Genomic DNA, 24,050 nt, shown 5'->3' on the forward strand with positions numbered 1-24,050 from the left:
GTGTAGTTGGTGCAGCCTGGACATTTCTTGGGCAGCAAAGAGCTTTCTGTGGTGGCACCTTTTGTCTGGCAGGAGTCCTCATTTGGAGTAAATTTTTCGGGAGGTGGGACGAGCCATTGCACAGCAGGGCTGAAGAAATGGAACAGCAGCTCTTTCCACCAGGAAAAAAAGTCTGGAACCTTTGGTTTGGAGGTGCAGTTATTGGGGCACCCTGGGAAGTTCTTAGGAAGCAAAGAGCTTTCTGTGGTGGCACCTTTTGTCTGGCAGGCATCTTCATTTGGATTCAACTTTTTAAAAGACGGGACCAGCCATTGCAGAGCAGGGCTGAAAAAAGGGAACAGCAGCTCTTTCCACCAGGAGAAAAAGTCTGGATCCTTTGGCTTCAGGTGTAGTTGCTGCAGTCTGGGCATTTCTTGGGCAGCAAAGAGTTTTCTGTGGTGGCACCTTTTGTCTGGCAGGAATCTTCATTTGGATTCAACTTCTTAGAACGTAGGACCGGTCATTGTAGCGCAGGGCTGAAAAAAGGGAACAGCAGCTCTTTCCACCAGGAAAAAAAGTCTGGAAGCTTGGGCTTTGAGGTGCAGTTGTTGGGGCACCTGGGCACTTCTTGGGCAGGAAGAGTTTTGTGTGGTGGCATCTTTTGTCTGGCAGGAGTCCTCATTTGGAGTAAATTTTTCGGGAGGTGGGACGAGCCATTGCAGAGCAGGGTTGAAGAAATGGAACAGCAGCTCATTCCACCAGGAAAAAATGTCTGGAAGCTTTGGCTTTGAGGTGCAGTTGTTGGGGTAGCCTGAGCACTTCTTGGGGAACAAGAACTTTCTGTGGTGGCACCTTTTGTCTGGCAGGAATCTTCATTTGGATTCAACTTTTTAGAACGTGGGACCGGTCATTGCAGAGCAGGGCTGAAAAAAGGGAACAGCAGCTCTTTCCCTAAGGAAAAAAAGTCTGGATCCTTTGGTTTCAGGTTGTTGGGGCAGCCCGGGCACTTCTTGGGCAGGAACAGTTTTCTGTAGTGGCATCTTTTGTCTGGCAGGAATCTTCATTTGGAGTAAGTTTTTCATGAGGTGGGACCGGCCATTGCAGCGCAGGGCTGAAAACAGGGAACAGCAGTTCTTGCCCTAAGGAAAAAGAGTCTGGAAGCTTTGGTTTTGAGGTTCAATTGTTAGTGTAGCCTGGGCACTTCATGGGCAGCAAGAGTTTTCTGTGGCACCTTTTGCCTGGCAGGAATCTTCATTTGCATTTAATTTTCCAGGAGCTGGGCCTGGCCATTGCAGCGCAGGCCTGAAAAAAGGGAACAGCAGTTCTTTCAACCAAGAAAGAAAGTCTGGAACCTTTGGTTTCAGGTGTAGTTGGTGTAGGCTGGGCAGTTCTTGGGCAGGAAGAGTTTTTTGTGGTGGCACCTTTTGTCCGGTAGGAATCCTCATTTGGAGTAAATTTTTCAGAAGGTGTAACAGGCCATTGCAGGCCATGCTGTAAAAACGGAACAGCAGCTCTTTCCAGCAGGAAAAAACGTCTGGAAGCTTTGGCTTTGAGGTGCAGTTGTTGGGGCAGCCTGAGTATTTCTTGGGGAACAAGAACTTTCTGTGGTGGTACCTTTTGTCTGGCAGGAATCTTCATTTGGATTCAAGTTTTTAAATGGTGGGACCAGCCATTGCAGCACAGGGCTGAAAAAAGGGAACAGCAGCTCTTTCCACCAGGAAAAAAGTCTGGAAGCTTTGGCTTTGAGGTGCAGTTGTTGGGGCACCTGGGCACTTCTTGGGCAGGAAGAGTTTTCTGTGGTGGCATCTTTTGTCTGGCAGGAGTCCTCATTTGGAGTAAATTTTTCGGGAGGTGGGACGAGCCATTGCAGAGCAGGGCTGAAGAAATGGAACAGCAGCTCTTTCCACCAGGAAAAAAAGTCTGGATCCTTTGGTTTGGAGGTGCAGTTATTTGGGCACGCTGGGAAGTTCTTAGGAAGCAAAGAGTTTTCTGTGGTGGCACCTTTTGTCTGGCAGGAATCTTCATTTGGATTCAACTTTTTAAAAGACGGGGCCAGCCATTGCAGAGCAGGGCTGAAAAAAGGGAACAGCAGCTCTTTCCCTAAGGAGAAAAAGTCTGGATCCTTTGGCTTCAGGTGTAGTTGGTGCAGCCTGGGCATTTCTTGGGCAGCAAAGAGCTTTCTGTGGTGGCACCTTTTGTCTGGCAGGCATCTTCATTTGGATTCAACTTTTTAAAAGGTGGGACCGGTCATTGCAGAGCAGGGCTGAAAAGAGGGAACAGCAGCTCTTGCCCTAAGGAAAAAAAGTCTGGAACCTTTGGTTTGGAAGTGCAGGTTTTGGGGCACCCTGGGAAGTTCTTAGGAAGCAAAGAGCTTTCCGTGATGGCACCTTCTGTCTGGCAGGCATCTTCATTTGGATTCAAGTTTTTAAAAGGTGGGACCGGTCATTGCAGAGCAGGGCTGAAAAAAGGGAACAGCAGCTCTTTCCACCAGGAAAAAAGTCTGGATCCTTTGGCTTCAGGTGTAGTTGGTACAGCCTGGGCATTTCTTGGGCAGCAAAGAGCTTTCTGTGGTGGCACCTTTTGTCTGGCAGGCATCTTCATTTGGATTCAAGTTTTTAAAAGGTGGGACCGGCCATTGCAGCGCAGGGCTGAAAAAAGGGAACAGCAGCTCTTGCCCTAAGGAAAAAGAGTCTGGAAGCTTTGGTTTTCAGGTTCAATTGTTAGTGTAGCCTGGGCACTTCATGGGCAGCAAGAGTTTTCTGTGGTGGTACCTTTTGTCTGGCAGGAATCTTCATTTGCATTTAATTTTCCAGGAGCTGGGCCTGGCCATTGCAGCGCAGGCCTGTAAAAAGGGAACAGCAGTTCTTTCAACCAAGAAAAAAAGTTTGGAACCTTTGGTTTCAGGTGTAGTTGGTGTAGGCTGGGCACTTCTTGGGCAGGAAGAGTTTTCTGTGGTGGCACCTTTTGTCGGGCAGGAATCTTCATTTGGAGTAAATTTTTCAGAAGGTGTAACCGGCCATTGAAGGGCATGCTGAAAAAAGGGAACAGCAGCCCTTTCCACCAGGAAAAAATGTCTGGAAGCTTTGGCTTTGATGTGCAGTTGTTGGGGCAGCCTGAGCACTTCTTGGGGAACAAGAACTTTCTGTGGTGGTACCTTTTGTCTGGCAGGAATCTTCATTTGGATTCAACTTTTTAAAAGGTGGGACCGGTCATTGCAGAGCAGGGCTGAAAAAAGGGAACAGCAGCTCTTTCCACCAGGAAAAGTCTGGAAGCTTTGGTTTTGAGGTGCAGTTGTTGGGGCACCTGGGCACTTCTTGGGCAGGAAGAGTTTTCTGTGGTGGCATCTTTGTCTGGCAGGAATCTTCATTTGGATTCAACTTTTTAGAACGTGGGACCGGTCATTGCAGAGCAGGGCTGAAAAAAGGGAACAGCAGCCCTTTCCACCAGGAAAAAAGTCTGGATCCTTTGGTTTCAGGTTGTTGGGGCACCTGGGCACTTCTTGGGCAGGAAGAGTTTTCTGTGGTGGCACCTTTTGTCTGGTAGGAGTCCTCATTTGGAGTAAATTTTTCTTGAGGTGGGACGAGCCATTGCAGAGCAGGACTGAAGAAATGGAACAGCAGCTCTTTCCACCAGGAAAAAATGTCTGGAAGCTTTGGTTTTGAGGTGCAGTTGTTGAGGCAGCCTGAGCACTTCTTGGGGAACAAGAACTTTCTGTGGTGGCACCTTTTGTCTGGCAGGAATCTTCATTTGGATTCAACTTTTTAAAAGGTGGGACCGGTCATTGCAGAGCAGGGCTGAAAAAAGGGAACAGCAGCTCTTTCCACCAGGAAAAAAGTCTGGAAGCTTTGGTTTTGAGGTGCAGTTGTTGGGGCACCTGGGCACTTCTTGGGCAAGAAGAGTTTTCTGTGGTGGCATCTTTTGTCTGGCAGGAGTCCTCATTTGGAGTAAATTTTTCGGGAGGTGGGACGAGCCATTGCACAGAAGGGCTCAAGAAATGGAACAGCAGCTCTTTCCACCAGGAAAAAAAGTCTGGATCCTTTGGTTTGGAGGTGCAGTTATTTGGGCACGCTGGGAAGTTCTTAGGAAGCAAAGAGTTTTCTGTGGTGGCACCTTTTGTCTGGCAGGAATCTTCATTTGGATTCAACTTTTTAAAAGACGGGGCCAGCCATTGCAGAGCAGGGCTGAAAAAAGGGAACAGCAGCTCTTTCCCTAAGGAGAAAAAGTCTGGATCCTTTGGCTTCAGGTGTAGTTGGTGCAGCCTGGGCATTTCTTGGGCAGCAAAGAGCTTTCTGTGGTGGCACCTTTTGTCTGGCAGGCATCTTCATTTGGATTCAACTTTTTAAAAGGTGGGACCGGTCATTGCAGAGCAGGGCTGAAAAGAGGGAACAGCAGCTCTTGCCCTAAGGAAAAAAAGTCTGGAACCTTTGGTTTGGAAGTGCAGGTTTTGGGGCACCCTGGGAAGTTCTTAGGAAGCAAAGAGCTTTCCGTGATGGCACCTTCTGTCTGGCAGGCATCTTCATTTGGATTCAAGTTTTTAAAAGGTGGGACCGGTCATTGCAGAGCAGGGCTGAAAAAAGGGAACAGCAGCTCTTTCCACCAGGAAAAAAGTCTGGATCCTTTGGCTTCAGGTGTAGTTGGTACAGCCTGGGCATTTCTTGGGCAGCAAAGAGCTTTCTGTGGTGGCACCTTTTGTCTGGCAGGCATCTTCATTTGGATTCAAGTTTTTAAAAGGTGGGACCGGTCATTGCAGCGCAGGGCTGAAAAAAGGGAACAGCAGCTCTTGCCCTAAGGAAAAAGAGTCTGGAAGCTTTGGTTTTCAGGTTCAATTGTTAGTGTAGCCTGGGCACTTCATGGGCAGCAAGAGTTTTCTGTGGTGGTACCTTTTGTCTGGCAGGAATCTTCATTTGCATTTAATTTTCCAGGAGCTGGGCCTGGCCATTGCAGCGCAGGCCTGTAAAAAGGGAACAGCAGTTCTTTCAACCAAGAAAAAAAGTTTGGAACCTTTGGTTTCAGGTGTAGTTGGTGTAGGCTGGGCACTTCTTGGGCAGGAAGAGTTTTCTGTGGTGGCACCTTTTGTCGGGCAGGAATCTTCATTTGGAGTAAATTTTTCAGAAGGTGTAACCGGCCATTGAAGGGCATGCTGAAAAAAGGGAACAGCAGCCCTTTCCACCAGGAAAAAATGTCTGGAAGCTTTGGCTTTGATGTGCAGTTGTTGGGGCAGCCTGAGCACTTCTTGGGGAACAAGAACTTTCTGTGGTGGTACCTTTTGTCTGGCAGGAATCTTCATTTGGATTCAACTTTTTAAAAGGTGGGACCGGTCATTGCAGAGCAGGGCTGAAAAAAGGGAACAGCAGCTCTTTCCACCAGGAAAAGTCTGGAAGCTTTGGTTTTGAGGTGCAGTTGTTGGGGCACCTGGGCACTTCTTGGGCAGGAAGAGTTTTCTGTGGTGGCATCTTTGTCTGGCAGGAATCTTCATTTGGATTCAACTTTTTAGAACGTGGGACCGGTCATTGCAGAGCAGGGCTGAAAAAAGGGAACAGCAGCCCTTTCCACCAGGAAAAAAGTCTGGATCCTTTGGTTTCAGGTTGTTGGGGCACCTGGGCACTTCTTGGGCAGGAAGAGTTTTCTGTGGTGGCACCTTTTGTCTGGTAGGAGTCCTCATTTGGAGTAAATTTTTCTTGAGGTGGGACGAGCCATTGCAGAGCAGGACTGAAGAAATGGAACAGCAGCTCTTTCCACCAGGAAAAAATGTCTGGAAGCTTTGGTTTTGAGGTGCAGTTGTTGAGGCAGCCTGAGCACTTCTTGGGGAACAAGAACTTTCTGTGGTGGCACCTTTTGTCTGGCAGGAATCTTCATTTGGATTCAACTTTTTAAAAGGTGGGACCGGTCATTGCAGAGCAGGGCTGAAAAAAGGGAACAGCAGCTCTTTCCACCAGGAAAAAAGTCTGGAAGCTTTGGTTTTGAGGTGCAGTTGTTGGGGCACCTGGGCACTTCTTGGGCAAGAAGAGTTTTCTGTGGTGGCATCTTTTGTCTGGCAGGAGTCCTCATTTGGAGTAAATTTTTCGGGAGGTGGGACGAGCCATTGCACAGAAGGGCTCAAGAAATGGAACAGCAGCTCTTTCCACCAGGAAAAAAAGTCTGGATCCTTTGGTTTGGAGGTGCAGTTATTTGGGCACGCTGGGAAGTTCTTAGGAAGCAAAGAGCTTTCTGTGGTGGCACCTTTTGTCTGGCAGGAATCTTCATTTGGATTCAACTTTTTAAAAGACGGGACCGGCCATTGCAGAGCAGGGCTGAAAAAAGGGAACAGCAGCTCTTTCCCAAAGGAGAAAAAGTCTGGATCCTTTGGCTTCAGGTGTAGTTGGTGCAGCCTGGGCATTTCTTGGGCAGCAAAGAGCTTTCTGTGGTGGCACCTTTTGTCTGGCAGGCATCTTCATTTGGATTCAACTTTTTAAAAGACGGGACCAGCCATTGCAGAGCAGGGCTGAAAAAAGGGAACAGCAGCTCTTTCCCTAAGGAGAAAAAGTCTGGATCCTTTGGCTTCAGGTGTAGTTGGTGCAGCCTGGACATTTCTTGGGCAGCAAAGAGCTTTCTGTGGTGGCACCTTTTGTCTGGCAGGAGTCCTCATTTGGAGTAAATTTTTCGGGAGGTGGGACGAGCCATTGCACAGCAGGGCTGAAGAAATGGAACAGCAGCTCTTTCCACCAGGAAAAAAAGTCTGGAACCTTTGGTTTGGAGGTGCAGTTATTGGGGCACCCTGGGAAGTTCTTAGGAAGCAAAGAGCTTTCTGTGGTGGCACCTTTTGTCTGGCAGGCATCTTCATTTGGATTCAACTTTTTAAAAGACGGGACCAGCCATTGCAGAGCAGGGCTGAAAAAAGGGAACAGCAGCTCTTGCCCTAAGGAGAAAAAGTCTGGATCCTTTGGCTTCAGGTGTAGTTGCTGCAGTCTGGGCATTTCTTGGGCAGCAAAGAGCTTTCTGTGGTGGCACCTTTTGTCTGGCAGGAATCTTCATTTGGATTCAACTTCTTAGAACGTAGGACCGGTCATTGTAGCGCAGGGCTGAAAAAAGGGAACAGCAGCTCTTTCCACCAGGAAAAAAAGTCTGGAAGCTTGGGCTTTGAGGTGCAGTTGTTGGGGCACCTGGGCACTTCTTGGGCAGGAAGAGTTTTGTGTGGTGGCATCTTTTGTCTGGCAGGAGTCCTCATTTGGAGTAAATTTTTCGGGAGGTGGGACGAGCCATTGCAGAGCAGGGTTGAAGAAATGGAACAGCAGCTCATTCCACCAGGAAAAAATGTCTGGAAGCTTTGGCTTTGAGGTGCAGTTGTTGGGGTAGCCTGAGCACTTCTTGGGGAACAAGAACTTTCTGTGGTGGCACCTTTTGTCTGGCAGGAATCTTCATTTGGATTCAACTTTTTAGAACGTGGGACCGGTCATTGCAGAGCAGGGCTGAAAAAAGGGAACAGCAGCTCTTTCCCTAAGGAAAAAAAGTCTGGATCCTTTGGTTTCAGGTTGTTGGGGCAGCCCGGGCACTTCTTGGGCAGGAACAGTTTTCTGTAGTGGCATCTTTTGTCTGGCAGGAATCTTCATTTGGAGTAAGTTTTTCATGAGGTGGGACCGGCCATTGCAGCGCAGGGCTGAAAACAGGGAACAGCAGTTCTTGCCCTAAGGAAAAAGAGTCTGGAAGCTTTGGTTTTGAGGTTCAATTGTTAGTGTAGCCTGGGCACTTCATGGGCAGCAAGAGTTTTCTGTGGCACCTTTTGCCTGGCAGGAATCTTCATTTGCATTTAATTTTCCAGGAGCTGGGCCTGGCCATTGCAGCGCAGGCCTGAAAAAAGGGAACAGCAGTTCTTTCAACCAAGAAAGAAAGTCTGGAACCTTTGGTTTCAGGTGTAGTTGGTGTAGGCTGGGCAGTTCTTGGGCAGGAAGAGTTTTTTGTGGTGGCACCTTTTGTCCGGTAGGAATCCTCATTTGGAGTAAATTTTTCAGAAGGTGTAACAGGCCATTGCAGGCCATGCTGTAAAAACGGAACAGCAGCTCTTTCCAGCAGGAAAAAACGTCTGGAAGCTTTGGCTTTGAGGTGCAGTTGTTGGGGCAGCCTGAGCATTTCTTGGGGAACAAGAACTTTCTGTGGTGGTACCTTTTGTCTGGCAGGAATCTTCATTTGGATTCAAGTTTTTAAATGGTGGGACCAGCCATTGCAGCACAGGGCTGAAAAAAGGGAACAGCAGCTCTTTCCACCAGGAAAAAAGTCTGGAAGCTTTGGCTTTGAGGTGCAGTTGTTGGGGCACCTGGGCACTTCTTGGGCAGGAAGAGTTTTCTGTGGTGGCATCTTTTGTCTGGCAGGAGTCCTCATTTGGAGTAAATTTTTCGGGAGGTGGGACGAGCAATTGCAGAGCAGGGCTGAAGAAATGGAACAGCAGCTCTTTCCACCAGGAAAAAAAGTCTGGAAGCTTTGGCTTTGAGATGCAGTTGTTGGGGCAGCCTGGGCAGTTTATGGGCAGCAAGAGTTTTTTGTAGCGGCACCTTTTGTCTGGCAGGAATCTTCATTTGTATTCAATTTTCCAGGATGTGGGACCGGTCAATGCAGCGCAGGGCAGAAAAAACGGAACAGCAGCTTATTCCACCAGGAAAAAAGTCTGGATCCTTTGGCTTCCGGTGCATTTTATGGGGCAGCCTGTGTACTTCTTAAGGAACAAGACCTTTCTGTGGTCGCACCATTTTTCTGGCAGGAATCTTCAGTTGGATTCAATTTTCCAGAAGGTTGGACCGGCCATTGCAGCGCAGGCCTGAAAAAAGGGAACAGTAGGTCTTTCCAACAGGAAAAAAAGTCTGGAAGCTTTGGTTTTGAGATGCAGTTGTTGGGGCAGCCTGGGCACTTTATGGGTAGCAAGAGTTTTTTGTAGTGGCACCTTTTGTCTTGCAGGACTCCTCATTTGGAGTAAATTTTCGGGAGGTGGGACCGGCCATTGCAAAGCAGGGCTGAAAAAAGGGAACAGCAGCTCTTTCCAACAGGAAAAAAAGTCTAGAAGCTTTGGTTTTGAGATGCAGTTGGTGGGGCAGCCTGGGCACTTTATGGGCAGCAAGAGTTTTCTGTGGTGGCACCATATCTCTGGTAGGAAGCTTCAGTTGAAATCAAGTTCTCAGGAGGTGGGAGAAGCCATTGAAGTGCAGAGCTGAAAAAAGGGAACAGCAGCTCTGTACCTAAGGAGAAAAAGTCTGGAAGGTTCGGCTTTGAGGTGAAGTTTTTGGGGCAGCCTGGGCACTTCTTGGGCAGGAAGAGTTTTTTGTGGTGGTACCTTTTGTCTTGCAGGAATCTTTATTTTTATTCAATTTTCCAGGAGGTGGGATAAGCCATTGCAGCGCAGGGCTGAAAAAAGGGAACAGCAGCTCTTTCCACCAGGAAAAAAAGTCTGGAACCTTTGGTTTCAGGTGTAGTTGTTGGGGTAGCCTGGGCACTTTTGGGCAGGAAGAGTTTTCTATGGTGGCACCATTTGTCTGGCAAAAATCTTCATCTGGATTCAATTTTTCAGGAGGTGGGACGAGCCATTACAAAGCAGGGCTGAAAAAAGGGAACAGCAGCTCTTTCCCTAAAGAAAAGAAGTCTGTAAGCTTTTGTTTTGAGGTGCAGTTTTTGGGGCAGCCTGGGCACTTCTTGGGCAGCAAGACCTTTCTGTGATGGCACCTTTTGTCTGGCAGGAATCTTCATTTGGATTCAATTTTTTAAAAGGTGGGTCCGGCCATTGCAGAGCAAGGCTGAAAAAAGGGAATCAGCAGCTCTTTCCACCAGGAAAGATAGTCTGGAACCTTTGGTTTTGAGGCGCAGTTGTTGGGGCAGCCTGGGCACTTCTTGGGTCCCAAGAGCTTTCTGTGTTGGCAACTTTTGTCTCTGAGGTGTTTGTTCCCTGTTATGAAGTCCCTTATGGTGTCAATCACAGAGCACTGGGACTCCTCACAGGGCATGATGAAGGAATACAGCAGCAGTGTGGAAAGAGGAGGTAGAAAAATTCACTTCTGTATCTAATTGCTTTCCTCAATTAGAGAAATTGCTAATCTTATGACATGATTTGTACTGGACCCTTCTAAGGATTTCCTTTTGCCCAGACCTTTTGCTCCAGATGTGCCAGCTACACCCAATGAAACCAGAGAGAATCTCAGCAAAGCCAAAAATCAGCTCTTATGGCACTTGGCACTCTATGGGGTTTGGCACTGGAGCTCAATCTCTCTGGGATGGCTGGTCCAGAACAGTTCATTTAATGAATGGTGCTGTTGCTGAACTTCCCTGGGCACATTGCAATTGGCTACTGAGGCTGAAAGATTTCCTCGAAGGATTTTTATGTTTGGAAATTCCAGGCTGAATTTTAGGGAAAAACTCCAGTATTCTGAAAGTGGAAAGTTGATCAAACAGAAAAGTCTGTTTCTTCTACAACAGATTTGAAATAGTCCACTTGTAAAAATCACAAAGCTTGAAGTCTACTCAGCAGAGCTGATTCCTCATCTGCACTGATCATCAGCAACTGGCCTCTCTCCTATTTCAGGGTCTCATCTGTGTACACTGGATTAAGGCCTCCTCACTTCTTAAGAAAAGTAGTGTTATAAGCTCACAGTTCTGGCAAGGTTTCCTTAGCAGATGGGTTGAAAAGCAAAACTTTGGTGCCATGACCAACGAATGCAGAGTCCAAGGTTGTTTGTGGTGCTAGCTTTGCTCCACTCTCTAATAACTTCTGTCCAGATCAGCGCTGGCAACAAGAATTCCAGGTTAACGCTTGTTTCATTTTTCAGGCTTTGCATTTCAAGAATGGGGAGTTGTTATTGGAAACTCTGCCATGGCTGTCAGTAACAGCCTTGGAAAACAGTTTTTCTTATTTCTGAGGGAGAAGTTTCCAACCCAGCTTTGGAGTATGCAAATAGTTGAATGACTTGTTGTACAATTGGAAATAAAAATCAATACATTTAGTCTGATTAATGTCTTAAGTTATATTTGGCTAAAGAGTTCTTTTCTTGTTACCTTCTTTAAAAAATAGGACCCATAAGCAGAAAGGTGATCTCCTGAAGTATTGCAACCTTTTAAGTCCACTTGTTGCCACACAACAATAGCATGCCAATATCACATCCAAAGATACAGAATCTTACAGAGATACACACAAATAGATACCTATACATATCTATGTATGTATATCTATCTACCTATACATATCTATACATATCTATACAAATACACACAAGAAAGTTTGGGGTTCCTGATGAGAGTTCTACACGGGTAATGAACAGCGGACTGGTTTGATGAGTCATACAACTGTGGGAACCATGAACGTAAGCTCTGAGCTTTGCTTTATTGTCCCGGTTTGTAACTGCCTGCCTTCCCTTTGGGGGGAACACAGGCCTCTATTTTGCACGGTCTGTTTTGTTTCACTTGGCAGTGTAGACTAGGGGCAGAAGAGTTTTTGGAGCCAAACAGCTCGATCCAGATTCAGTTCCTTTAGTGGTGCCTAAAACTCAGGAGCTGGACTCCACGGTGCCGGTGGGACCCTCCCAACTCAGCACGTTCCATGATTCCATCAAGTCCATCTGTCAGCCCAGCACTGCCCCAGCAACCCCCAAACCACTAAAGCGTGTCAGCCATGGCCAGATGCCGGCGCCTCTGAAACACCTGCCGGGGTGCTGGCTCCGCCTGGGCAACCCATTGCAGTGCCCGAGCCCCCCCGAAAAACACGGCGAGAAACCTTTGTCCAGGAGCTGACCTGAAGCTCCCCTGCCTCAGCCTCGGGCCACGTCCCCCGCTCCTCCCAGCGCAGGCTCCTTTCCAGCAGCCCCCTCGGCAGAAGGCGGCTCAGGGCTCCCCTCTGCCCCCCCGGCCGGCTCCGCTCCGGCCCCGCTCCCGCCACGGCCCCGCTCGGCTCTGCACGGGGAAGGAACGCGCCCAGCCCCGGCCCGACACCCCCGGGGGCCGCGCACCGGGGGACTGTCCCCGGGGCTCACTCACCGGGGGTCCCTCCTCGGGGGTGACTTACCGGGGCTCCCTCCCCGGGGTCACTTGCCAGGGGTTGTTCACCGCGGGTCATTCACGGGGAGTCCCTCCCCGGGGGTCACTTGCAAGGGGTTGTTCACCGCGGGTCGCTCACCGGGGGTCCCTCCGCAGGGGTCACTTACCGGGGCTTCTCCCCCGCGGGTCGCTCACCGGGTGTCACTTACTGGGCGTCGCTCACCGGGGGTCGCTCACCAGCGGCCACTCGCCGGGGGCCGCACACGGGGGGTCCCTCCCCCGGGGCCGCGCACCGGGGGCCACTCGCCGGGGGTCTCTCCCCCGGGGTCTCTGCCCGGGGGTCGCTCACCGGGGGCCACTCGCCGGGGGCCGCGCACGGGGGGTCCCTCCCCCGGGGCCGCGCACCGGGGGCCACTCGCCGGGGCTCTCTCGCCCGGGGACCACTCGCCGGGGGTCTTGGGGCCGCTGCCCGGGGTCTCTGCCCGGGGGCCGCTCAGCGGCAGCGCTCCCGCTCCCGGCCCCGCCCCGCCCGCTCCCACCCAAACCCCACCAACCGCCCCTCTCGGCCCCGCCCCCGCCCCGCCCAAGCCCCGCCTCGCCCCGCCCACTCCGCCGCCTCCCATTGGCTGCGCACGTTCGGCCCTGGAGCGAGGAGCGCGCGGGGAGCGTTGCCTGGAAACCGGCCAGGGAATCCCGGGAATCCTCGAGGCGCCGGCGCTGCCCCCCCACTCCTGGAGCAGCGGCCGGGCCCGCCCGGGGAGCGGGCACTCAGCGCCCGGCTGCGGCCGCCAAAACGGGCAGGGAAGCAGGCGCGCGGGAGGCGGGCTCCGGGCCCCGGGCAGCGAGAGCCCTAAAAAGAACAAAAGTGTTGGAAGAGAGGGAACTCATCGCACCGTCACAGAACAGGCTGAGGTGGAAGGGACCCACGAGGAGCGTCGAGTCCGAGCCTTTGCCCGGCACAGCACCGACCCCAAGAGTCACACCGTGTGCCTGAACTCTGCCAGATCACAGCCCAGCATCAGCTTCATGTGCCGTGAGGCCCCACGTGTGTGTTTGCTCCCCGTGTCTGGTGGGAGAGATGACACTCCCTTAGAGTGGAATAAAGATTATCCGAGACTGGAACTGGCAGCTGTGATAAACTGTATCCCGAGAGCATTTAACTGGTAGCAGTTTTCCCTGGGCTCTAGCTTGCTATTTATTATAGTTATTTGCAGACAGGAAAGGGGAGAGAATTAAAAAATCTCTTTCTCCTTGCCCCCTCCACAACAAGTTTGAGGACATGTGGGTGTTGAAACAGAGCTTAACAAACAGTCCAGCCTTGAGAGAGTGGGGAGAGCACAGGGGGGCTCAGTTTAACCGTTTGTCTGGTTTTCTTCCTTTCGAAGGAGGATTTATTTTTCTTAGGTGGGAAAGTGCCAAAAATAGACAGCAAAATCAGACTGCAGTTCAGAGATCACACTCTCATCTCCGTGGAACCAGATCAAGAGAATGCTGTGGGTACAGTGAAGCCACCCCTGTACATTTGGGGTGGGCTGGGGAGTGCATGTGAGGCATGTGAGTTGTTGCTCTCCTGTGCAAAAGGTCTGTAAGGGTCATGCAGTTACACTGAGCTGGATCCTGCATCCCATTAGGGTTTGTTAGGATACTGTGGGGTTGTTTGTTGAGTGATATGGCACATTCCAACCTTCTGGAGGAGGGGCTTCAAAACTAAATTCAGCCTATGATTCTGTATGGGAGGTACATGGCTTTTGTCTCAGGTTTGATGGGGTAGATCATTACAACAGCTAAATGGCCTCTACAGGTCTTGATAATAGGGGGTTTTTTCTATTCTTTGTATTTAAGAACAGGAATAATTTATAAAAATAGGTTTTCTCAAGAGAGGGAATTCTGCTGGTTGCAGCTGCTGCTGTGGCTGCATTTAGTCTTCACTTCTGGGTTATCTCTGTATCCAAGCAGGTGCCAGGGGCACTACTAAGTTGTTCCACAACATTGATCCATGCATCTTGCATTATGCTGTGTTTATACTGCTTCTTATCCATGAAGGTTTTTTAGTATGAAATTGTAGAAGTGCTTTTTATCTCACTTTAAAAAAATAAAAGGGGGTGGGACACACAGCAAAGATTATCTTGTATAGTTTGGGGTTTGTTTGGAGGAATTGAATGTTTCCCAAGAAAAACACACCATAACTTTCTGATTTTTTCCTCCATCTTGCTTGTGTCCATATTGAGACTGTGTAGGTTTTGGAGACTTTTTCCCCCCAGTTTTTGGGCCACCTTGCCTTCTGATGTCACACAGATCAACCCAGGATGACAGGACACATGGAAGACCTGTGTCCACAAATTCCATGTGCAACCTGCCCAGAGAGCTCTGAATTGCTTTGCACAGCTCTGACCAAGGACTGATGATGGGCATGTGATTTTTAAGAAACAGATCAGTATCAGACTGGAAATGTGTTGATGCACACCTGTTCATTAATACTTTCCCTTAAATGGCCTGTTTTCTGTACAGCATCACTCCTGGGACTCTAGCAGGGGCAGTTTTAAGGCAGCAGATGATTGTAAATAAATTTTCAGAGGTGTTTTGTAGAGTCCCTTATTGCTGTCGGAGGTGGCTGTTGGAAAATTCATTTGGGAGGGTGACTTGCATGCTTTGTTGTAAGAGTGACTCCAGAATTAAGGAGCATTGGCAAGTGCAGTGAGATGAGTCTGAGGCTGTGGATCACATGTGACTGTTTCCTCCCTGCTGTCTTTTAGGATGAAATTTGCAGGGAGATGGCTTATGTGTATCATTCCTTAAGGAACAGGAGAGACACTCCCATGATGGGGACAGATGACACTGGCAGTGAGGATGGCACGGCCCAGGTTTGTTCCTGCAGACACCCCAAAACTTATCTTTCCATGGGGGGTTTTGCTGCATGAGATGAGCTTGCCCAGAATGGCAGCAGGGCCTGGGTTCTGCCGTGATCCTCAGCACCCAGAGCCTTTCTGCCCAGCCCTGCAGTGCCCAGAGGAGCTGAGGCTGCACCACAGAGGCAGTTTAACAGTGGAACTGAGCAATGTGATCTCATGCTTAATTAAACACTCGAGATGTTAACAGGATTTCTGGTGCATGCCTTATGGCCCAGTGAGCAAAGCTACTGGAGCAACTAAAACCAGCTCTTACTGGTGTGTCCTTAGCACATCCTCTACTGAGGCTACTGGATAGGCCAGCAGATATTCCCTAGGGATCACTGCCATGCTAAACCCCTGTTAGATTCTGTATCCAATGGAACACACTGCAGGGGTGTTCATTTTAGGGTAGGGTGGGTCAGCACTGTGAGTAAAGACCTACCTTGTTCTGAAATGTACTTTTCAGGTTGTCTCTGTTCCTGCTCGCAGGTACAGTGTGCTTTTGCTGGGTCATAAGTCCTTCCTAAGCATGGCTTTGAGCTTTGGAACCTTTATTTCTGCTTTTTTGGCAGTGAGATGCTGTGTCTTAGCTCTGTGATCCGAAACACTCGAATGGCAAAACAGGGCACAGTCTGTCCTTGTCTCGGTAATTACAGCAAGGCTTTTTGCCTGGCACTTATTTTTCTTTGGAAGTAAATCTCACTGGTCCTCCAGAGCTGAGGTTGTACACTGGCACCTGAACAACATGTGCAGATCCCAGAATATTCCTTCTTGCCCTTGAAGACTCCAGGCCTGGGAATGGAGCTCCTCTGTGCTTGTGTCAAACTATATCCAAAGACTGCGTGTGGCAGCTAGAAATAAACTTCTGTGAGCTTCCAGAAATAATGGGTAGGGCTGGGCAAGAGTGTAAGTTTAAGGCTATTTAATTCTTCCATGTGTAAACCACAGGAGAAAGCCACATGCTGTAAACATCCCCACCTCCAAAAGCGTGCTGGAACACGGAATAGAGTTCAGCATTTTCCCTAAGAAGATAAAACAGGCCTGGATAAAACCGAGTCTTCTGGAGAATGCTCTCAGTGACCCCAGTGCCATGTGGGAAGGGAGCACATTCCTGCTGCTCCCTCCCCACAGCCTCACACACTGCTGTGCAATAAGGACACTGCTCTCAGCTGAAGGATTTTTTTTCTGTTTCTTCTTCCCCAGCAGACTCACGGGCTGCGCTTTCCTTTGTCATACTTGGAAGCTCTGAAGCAGGTTTGGAGGAGCAGCACTGTTCATGTTAAAGAGCTTAACCTCACCTCAGATGAAGAGAAGGCAAACCTTGCCTTGTCCCTGTGGAGTGAATGTCTGATTGAAGTTCTTTGATGCTTCTGTGAATTAGCTGCTCCTCTAAAGGAGTGTTTCTGTCTATTAAGCATCTCCTGAGAGCGAGGCTTATTAAATTACTTTTTTATCCATCCAGCCTCTGGTTTGTGGTGCTGCCTAAACAAATACTTGCTTTTCTTTCCTCAGTTTTAGGAAACTGGGCATGGGGAAAAACAGGTAAGCTGCTCACTGTCTAGTGAGCTACAGCTCCATGTCTGGGGATGCACAAAGTCACTCCTAGTAACACCAATGCTGTGGTATCCCCTTCCATCTGGAGAGCTGCTAAAGTTATACATGGGGCAGGATCCAGAACCTTGGGCATAGAACAGTAACTTGTTTTTTTTCATTTGTAAAGTTCAGCAGCAAGAAAACACGTTTGTTCAGTTTGACTGCCCTGACAGGACAGAAGCTTCTCAGTAGAAGCTGTGTGTGTGTAACAGTTTGTTTGGATACATGTCCGGAATAAAGACAAGTGCCAGAAATATTCAAACACACAAAATATCTTTTATTACAGTGAGAATAATAATAATAGTAATAAACTTAGCAAGAGGAATTAAAAACTAAAAAGGATACAAAATAACTACCTTATCGGGTGGCATTAAAACAAATACTACGAACAGCATTTAATACAGTATTAACTAGTGAAAAGGGATACCAAAAAAGGATCTTAACACAATATTATGGATAACATGATATTGGTTAGTAAAAAGGGAAACTAAAGGAAAAATACTATAAACATAAAAGGGGAATTAAAGGAACACTAAAAGGATATTAAAAAGTTTGTTCTCTCAGTTGCTTCCTGTCAATAAACTGTGCTTACCCACACAGACAGGCCAGGGCTGCCAGGATCTGCAGCAGCTGGTCGGTGCCCGTGCTTAGCGGGCGTCCCCGTGGAGCAACACAGTCTCCATGGCAGGATGAGGATCGCTCACCCCAGCAGTCCTGACACCCCATTTTATCAGCTCCACATTACACCACGTAGGGCCAGTACCCAGTATAAGGTGATGCCTGAGTGGCAGCCAAACCCCGCCTGTTCATCACCTGATAGCAACAGTCTGTGCATGCCCTGCTGTAGGGCAAGGGGCCAGCGACCCCTGCCCACAGAATCTGCCTCCCATCATCATCTTTCTCACCCCTATGTATGACCTCTACCATTGTGTTTCAAGGGTAGATGTATCTATCTTGCAATATGTAGCAAAACCAAGGAAGAACTCAGCTCTGATAATTGGGGATATCAGGCTGACTTGCTAAAAAGCACAATGGACCTTCCAATTAGCTTGTGCCATGAAGTTACATTGTACCATACTCTGGCTGGTTTCACATCCTAATATGATTCCTTTCTCACACCTCTATGCTCCATTGATCATCTAATTCAAAATACCCCCCTTACATTTGTTTAAATATAAAATGAACCAAGGACAATTTTTGAGTGCTTTGCATTTAGATTTCATTAGTCTGAAGTGGTAGAATAAATGGTCTTGTGTGTATTTGTCTATATAGAATCATGGACTGGTTTGGGTTGGAAGGGACCTTAAAGGTCTTCTCATTCCACCCCCTGCCATGGGCAGGGACACCTTCCACTAGAGCAGGTTGATCCAAGCTGTCCTTGGACACTTGCAGGGATCCAGGGGCAGCCACAGCTTCTCTGGGAATTCCATCCCTGCCCATCCCCACCCTCCCAGGGAAGGATTTCTTCCCAGTCTCCCACCTAACCCTGCCCTCTTTCAGTTGAAAAACCATTGCCCCTTGTCCTGTGCCTCCAGGCCCATATCAAGAGTCCCTCTCCCTCCTTTTTATAAGCCCCCTTCCCTGGTGGGGTGTCTTCAGCTCCTCCCAGGACCTGTGTGTGTCTGTATCTATCTTGTATCTGTCTGTATTTATAGACAGGATATATTTTAATACATTTCTATCCATATATTTAGACATAGATATTTACACACTGTAAATATTAATGCACACCTGTCTACACAATGATGATAACTTTGTGTCCAGACCTACCCCTTCCCCTCTGTAACCTTTTTGGGGTGTTTATTCCTTGGGATTTCCAGGGTCTCACTTTCAGTGGAGCGGATCTTTCCCACCTGGATCTTTGCTACATCAACTTTAAGGTGGCCAATCTGAGCCGCTGCAACCTGGCCCGTGCCAACCTGTGCTGTGCCAGCCTGGAGAGGGCTGACCTGTCAGGCTCTGTGCTGGATGGAAGAGCTGCTGCAGCTTGGGAGGGCTGGGCTTGTGTTAACAGAGAGGAGCTGGAACAAACAGAGGGGTGTAAAACATCGACTTCTTAAATATATTCTAGAGTTGTTCTGGTTCCCAAAGCTTTTACACCTCCTCACACTAATGATTTAACAGGATTGACTCCCAAAGCAGAAATTAAAAGTGTCTTCTTGATTGTCTTTGGTGTTGTTCTTCCGGCTCTCAGTGACTCCAGTCTGTGCCAGTGTGCCAACCTGCCAGGGGTGAAGATGCTGCGCTCCAACGCAGAGGGAGCGTCCCTGAAAGGCTGCAACTCTGAGGACCCATCAGGCCTTCAAGCTCATCTGGAAGGTGAGAAGCTTTTGCCTTGTGAATCTGTGCCAACTGAAGCCTGTGTTTGTCCATTTCTATGGCCCAGAAAAGGTCCAGCTGTGGTTTGTCCAACCCTGAGAAGGGCCCACAAGGGCTGCACTGAGTCTGTGACCATCTCAGCCCCAAATCCCCTTGTCCTCCTCCAATTCACACAGCTCTGAGGCAGCACCAGTGTGCAGCTGCTGTGTTTCTGACTGGTTTTCCTCACAGAACCCCTTTCTGTGTGTGTTCCAGGTGCCAGTCTGAAAGGAGTGGCCATGGAGGGCAGTCAGATGACAGGAATGAACCTCCGAGTTGCAACGCTGAGAAACGCCAAACTAAAGAACTGTAACCTCAGGGGAGCAACGTTGGCAGGAACTGATTTGGAAGTGAGTTGGGATTCATTTTCCATCCTATTCCTTTCTCTGCTATTGTCAGCTGGTAATTTGGGGGATTGCTGGCTTTTGGCTGACCTCTCCAGCTTCAGAGTACAATGGAGTTCAGGTAAATGGACTTCCAGTAAAGCTTTGAACAGAGTTCTGGGTGCATTCCATTGACACTTCTTTTTCTTTTCCCCTTCAGAATTGTGACCTATCAGGTTGTGACCTCCAGGAAGCCAGTTTGAGGGGCTCTGATGTGAAAGGAGCCATCTTTGAAGAGATGCTGACCCCCCTGCACATGTCCCAGAGCATCAGATAGGGAAGAGAAGACGTCAAAGAGGAAGGAATCCAAACATTTGTTGTGACCTTCTTCACCTCCTCCCCTTCCTGAGTTAGAAGGAATGGTTATTAGACAACTTCCATTTGCAGTAGTGCCTAAGTAGACTCTTCTGATCACTTTTGGGGAGGGAATTTTTGTTTCAGAGGTGGAAAGAGAGTTTCTCCCTTTGTGAAGAGAGTGAGGAAGTGGGCTGGTTCTGAAAGCAGAAAGTGGGGCTGGTTTGGGGGGGAGGGTTCAAGACTTTCGTTGTTTAGCATTGCCTGACTTTGGAATGCATTTTAATTTCTAAAGCACAATATATGCAATTCTATTTGTTAAGTCTGTCGCTGCAATATGAATAGAAAATGTTATTGCTGTATAGTAGCAAAGAAAGTGGAGGTTTCCAGGTAGACAAGTGTCTTTACAGTCAGTGTCTTCATCTCTGCAGGGTGTTAATGCCAGGGGTGGTCACACAGTGCCCACAGGACGTGTTCAGGTCTCTGCTGGGCTGGAAACAGTGGGAAACTGTCCTCAGAGGTCCTAAATTGCTGTGGAGTAGTTGGGGTGCAGGGTTAGAGCAGCTTTATCCCCTCAAATGTGCAGAGGAAGCTGCTGCCCCTGCAGGGACCTGCCCAGAGCCCGGATTGAGTTCCCCCTGGGAGATCCCTGGGCAGAAATGGGATGTCTCAGTCAATGCTCTCCAAAGGAGTGTGAAATTGCACTCTCAATCCCAGCTGGGAAGAAAAATTCCCCTACTTCCACATGTCCTGGCCACTCCAGACTGGAGTTCCTGTAGTTTTTTCCTTCTTTGTTGGGAATTCAATGGACAGAGGAAAACACAGAAGTGTCCCCAAAGCAGAGAGAAGCTCTGGGACCACAGCACCTGCTCCCCCCTCTTCTCATCCCTTCAGTAGATGAAGAAATGGCCCTCAATGTTTCCCCTCAGTGTACTCTTCAAATCCTCCTTGAAAGAATGGGCATAATCCCATTTGCCAGCCAGATCCACTTTGTGTTGCTTAAAGTGGCTGTAAAAGCATCTTGCCTGGGGCCAAGTGCCCCTTCCACACTTGCTTTACCAGTGGAAAAAGCAGGGAAAGCTGTTTTTTGTGTGGGCACCCTTCAAATCTCAGTGTTTGTGATCTTGGGAATCCTCTTGGACCTGGAACAATGGCAGATTATCTCTTGTCATGGGATTTGTACCTGGAGATTGTTTTGGTCTGTGTTTAAATCTTCCTTGAAAATACAACTGATAGAAAACAATGTAAAAAAAAAGAAAAATGACGTAAAAAAAAAGACAAAAAGGCCATACGAAGAAAAAAAGGGAGGAAAAAGAGAAAAAGGAGAAAAAAGAGAAAAAAAGACAGAAAAAACATGAAAAAAATGAGACAAATAATAAAAAAGAAAGAAAAAAGAGAAAAAAAGAAAAAGAGAAAGAAAAAAGGGAGAAAAAAGGAAGTAGAAAGAAAAACGGAAAGGAAAAAAGAAAGAGAAAAGAGAAGGGAAAAAAAGACAGAAAAACAATAAAACCAAAAAAGTATTATCCTCACTCCACTCACGTGCAAATGGCCGCTCTGATCCGCCGCAAGGACTACAACTCCCATGGTGCCCCGCGCAAAGCGCAGGCGCGGCGATGGCGTTCGGGGGCGTGGCCGCGCACTGATTGGCTGCGGCGGTGCTCCTTGAATGCGGTGCGCGCGCAGAGCGCCGTGTTGACTTCCGGGAATCGGTGATGGCGGCGGGTCCTGCCTTTGTCTGTGAGAGCTGGCGGGGGGTGCGGGAGAGCGGGGTCTGGGGATCCCCTCGGGGGCTGCGGGGAGCGCGGCTGTGGGGGGAAAGGCTGGAGGGCTCGGGAGGGTTTAGCGCGGAGGTTCGGGGGTTCCCGAGAGGCAGAGCGCAGGGCCTTGGAACCGTCTCAGGGACCGCGGGGCCCGGGGGCCTCCCAAGAACCCGGATGTTCGATTCGATTGCCGAGAAAGTCCCTCGGAAAAAAAAATCAGAACCACCCAACGAAAAAAATAACCCTAAAAAAAGGAAAAGTGAGAAAAAGGTGAAGGAAAAACTGCAAGGGCCAGGATGATTTTATTGCTTTGCTTCAATTTTTCCTCCTCAGATTTTCTGCTCTCTTCCTTTACAGAAAGCTTTTCTGCTGTTCTGTGGTTTTGGGGTCCCTTGGGGGCTTTTAGGGGTCCCTGAGGAGGTTTTTGAGGGTCTCTGAGGGGATTTGGTTTCCTGAGGGGACTTAGGGAGGTGGTTGAAGGTCCCTGAAGGGGTTTGGGAATCCCTGAGGGAGTTTTGGAGTCTCCGAGGGAATTGGGAGGTCCTGGGGGGCTTGCAGGGGGTGTCTTTGAAGGAGTTTTCTGGGTTTCTAGAGGGATTTCAGAAGTCACAGACGGTTTTGAGGGTCCCTGAGGGGGTTTTTGGGGTCCCTGAAAGGACCTGGGGGGTCCCAAGTGGGTTTTGCAGGTCACTGAGAGGGTTTAGGGGGTCCTGGAGGGGGATGAGGTCTCTGAGGGTATTTGTGGGGTCTTTAAGGAGGTTTTGATGGGTCCAGAGGTGGATTTCTGAGGGGATTTCAGGGGTTTTGAGGAAATTTTATGGGGTCTCTGTGTCAGTGGACTGACCTCAGGGAAAGAGGATCCCAATTCCCCCCCTGAGCCTCAGAGACCCCCAAAACTCAGCACACAGAGACCCCAGAGGGAAGGGGGCCCGGGGGTCCCCTAAAGCCCAGCTGTGGGGTTCAGGGGGTCCCCCAGCTCCCAGGGGAGGGGTCCTGTTGGTGCCCCCAAAAATCTGGGGAGGGGGATGTACCACATCTGGGTAAGGGGATCCCAGTGCTCCAGTATATCCCAGTGACCCTCAGTATAGCCCAGTAACCCTCTCAGTGACCAGCCAGTGTGTCCCAGTGACTTCCCACTGCCCCCCAGTAAGGCCCAGTGATCCTACAGTGAGCACCCAGTAACCCCCAGTATGGCCCAGTAACCTCCCAGTGTCCCCCTGTGTGTCCTGGTAATCCCCCAGTAACCCCCCAGTCCCTCCCAGTGCCCCCTGGTTCCCCCCAGTGTGTCCCAGTATCCCCCAGTAATCCCCCAGTGCCCCCCAAAGCCTCCCAACTGTCCCCAACATGTCCCCAGATGTCCTTGACCTTTCTGTGAGGGGGGGAGGAGTGTTTTTGGTCAGAGGGTCCGGGGGGGCTCCTGGAGTGAGATGGAGGGTTGGGGACACCAGGGATGGGGTTTGGGGACAGTGGAATTGGGGATGCCAAGGGGGGAACTGGGGACACCGAAAGGGTCTTGGGGACACGAGGGGGATCTCAGGACTCACCTGCTCTTGGTGCAGGCCCTCCTCTCCCCTTCTAGGCCCCATTAACCCCCTCAAATGTCCCCCAACTCCCCTTTTTTTCCTTTAATCTCCTTCCGCCCAGATACTTTTGACCCCCCAATGCCCCCAAGACCCTTTTAACTCCCCCAAATTCACACAAAGCCCCTCAAAACCCCCCAAATCCCCATCCAACCCCCCCCCCCCGATCCCCCCAAATCTCCCCAAGTCCCCACCTCAAATCCCTTCCAACCCCCCTCTAAGAGGGATCACCTTGCACCCTGGGACAGGAGCACAGTGGGCTGTACTGGGGGCACTGGGGGGGGCTCAGATGTCCCAGGACAAGGTGACCCAGCTCCAGGAGAGATCTGGGGAGCAGTGAGGAGGTACTGGTCTGTACTGGTCTGTGCTGGTTTATACCCCCAATCCCCAAAGCCCCTCCCCAGCTCCTCCTGGACCTCAAAGCCCCCCAGGCCCCCCCAGGCCCCTGACTTGGTCCTGCTCCCCCTTGAGCATCTGCAGCTGCTGCAGAACCAGGCATTTCATCAGCAAATGTGCAGGTGACCCCAAGCTGGGGGTGTGTTGATGTGCTGGAAGGCAGGAGGGCTCTGCAGAGGGACCTGGCCCAGCTGGATCCATGGGCTGATTGCAAGGGGATGAGGTTCCAGCAGGCCAAGGGCCGGGTCCTGCCCTTTGGCCACAAGAAGCCCCGTCAGCCCCCCGGGCTGGGGCCAGAGTGTCTGGAGAGCAGGCAGGCAGAAAGGGAGCTGGGAGTGGGGATGGACAGGGAGCTGAAGAGGAGGCAGAGTGTGGCCAGGTGGCCAAGAGGGCCAATGGCTGGTGTCCTGTGTGAGGAAGAGTGTGTCAGCAGGAGCAGGGAAGGGATTGTTGGGCTGGAGTGAGCACTGGTGAGGCCACCCCTGGAGTGCTGTGTCCAGCTCTGGCCCCTGAGCTGAGGAAGGCCCTGGAGGGGCTGGAGCAGGAGCAGAGAAGAGCAGCAAGGCTGGGGAAGGGAGTGGAGCACAAGTGGTGTGAGGAGAGGCTGAGGGAGCTGGGGGTGTTGAGGCTGGAGAAGAGGAGGCTCAGGGGAGACCTCCTGACTCTCTGCAAGTCCCTGCCAGGAGGTTGGAGCCAGGTGGGGGTGGGGCTGTTCTGCCAGGAAGCAGCAGTAGGACAAGAGGGCTGGGTCTGGACCTGTGCCAGGGGAGGTTTAGGTTGGATAATAGGAAGCAATTTTTTGCCAAGAGAGTCATCAGGCCTTGGAATGGGCTGGGCAGG

General features: G+C 49.9%; 1 protein-coding gene and 1 long non-coding RNA gene across 5 annotated transcripts in view; both read left to right on the plus strand.

The window, feature by feature from the left end:
- Positions 1–5,595, plus strand: part of LOC127474986 (uncharacterized) — a 35,409-nt gene extending 29,814 nt beyond the window's left edge. For 2 of the 4 annotated variants that reach the window (XR_007906051.1, XR_007906058.1), the window contains exon 3: positions 5,564–5,595. This is a non-coding gene — a long non-coding RNA (uncharacterized LOC127474986). Of the gene's footprint in view, positions 1–3,454; positions 3,487–5,563 lie in introns of those variants that run through there. The other 2 variants (XR_007906050.1, XR_007906057.1) reach the window with 1 other exon arrangement.
- A 9,182-nt stretch (positions 5,596–14,777) lies between these two features.
- On the plus strand, positions 14,778–19,467 carry LOC127475025 (BTB/POZ domain-containing protein KCTD9-like). The gene is made up of 5 exons (XM_051796327.1): positions 14,778–14,819; positions 18,260–18,415; positions 18,653–18,758; positions 19,014–19,147; positions 19,341–19,467. Exons 1-5 carry the CDS (start codon positions 14,778–14,780, stop codon positions 19,455–19,457), a joined length of 555 nt encoding a protein of 184 aa, XP_051652287.1. The 3' UTR covers positions 19,458–19,467.
- The last annotated feature ends 4,583 nt before the right edge of the window (positions 19,468–24,050 follow it).

Source organism: Manacus candei, unplaced genomic scaffold (genome assembly GCF_025592945.1).
Source record: "Manacus candei isolate 608988 ecotype Guabito, Panama unplaced genomic scaffold, ASM2559294v1 h1tg000045l, whole genome shotgun sequence".
NCBI classification, from domain to species: Eukaryota; Metazoa; Chordata; class Aves; order Passeriformes; family Pipridae; genus Manacus; species Manacus candei.

Excerpts from the sequence above, each read along its gene's own strand:
- LOC127475025 (XM_051796327.1), top strand. The coding sequence starts at position 14,778 with ATGGGGACAGATGACACTGGCAGTGAGGATGGCACGGCCCAG. Across the intron at positions 14,820-18,259 it reads GTGAGGATGGCACGGCCCAG|GGTCTCACTTTCAGTGGAGC; the intron begins GTTTGTTCCTGC and ends TGGGATTTCCAG. Across the intron at positions 18,416-18,652 it reads GCTCTGTGCTGGATGGAAGA|TGTGCCAACCTGCCAGGGGT; the intron begins GCTGCTGCAGCT and ends AGTCTGTGCCAG.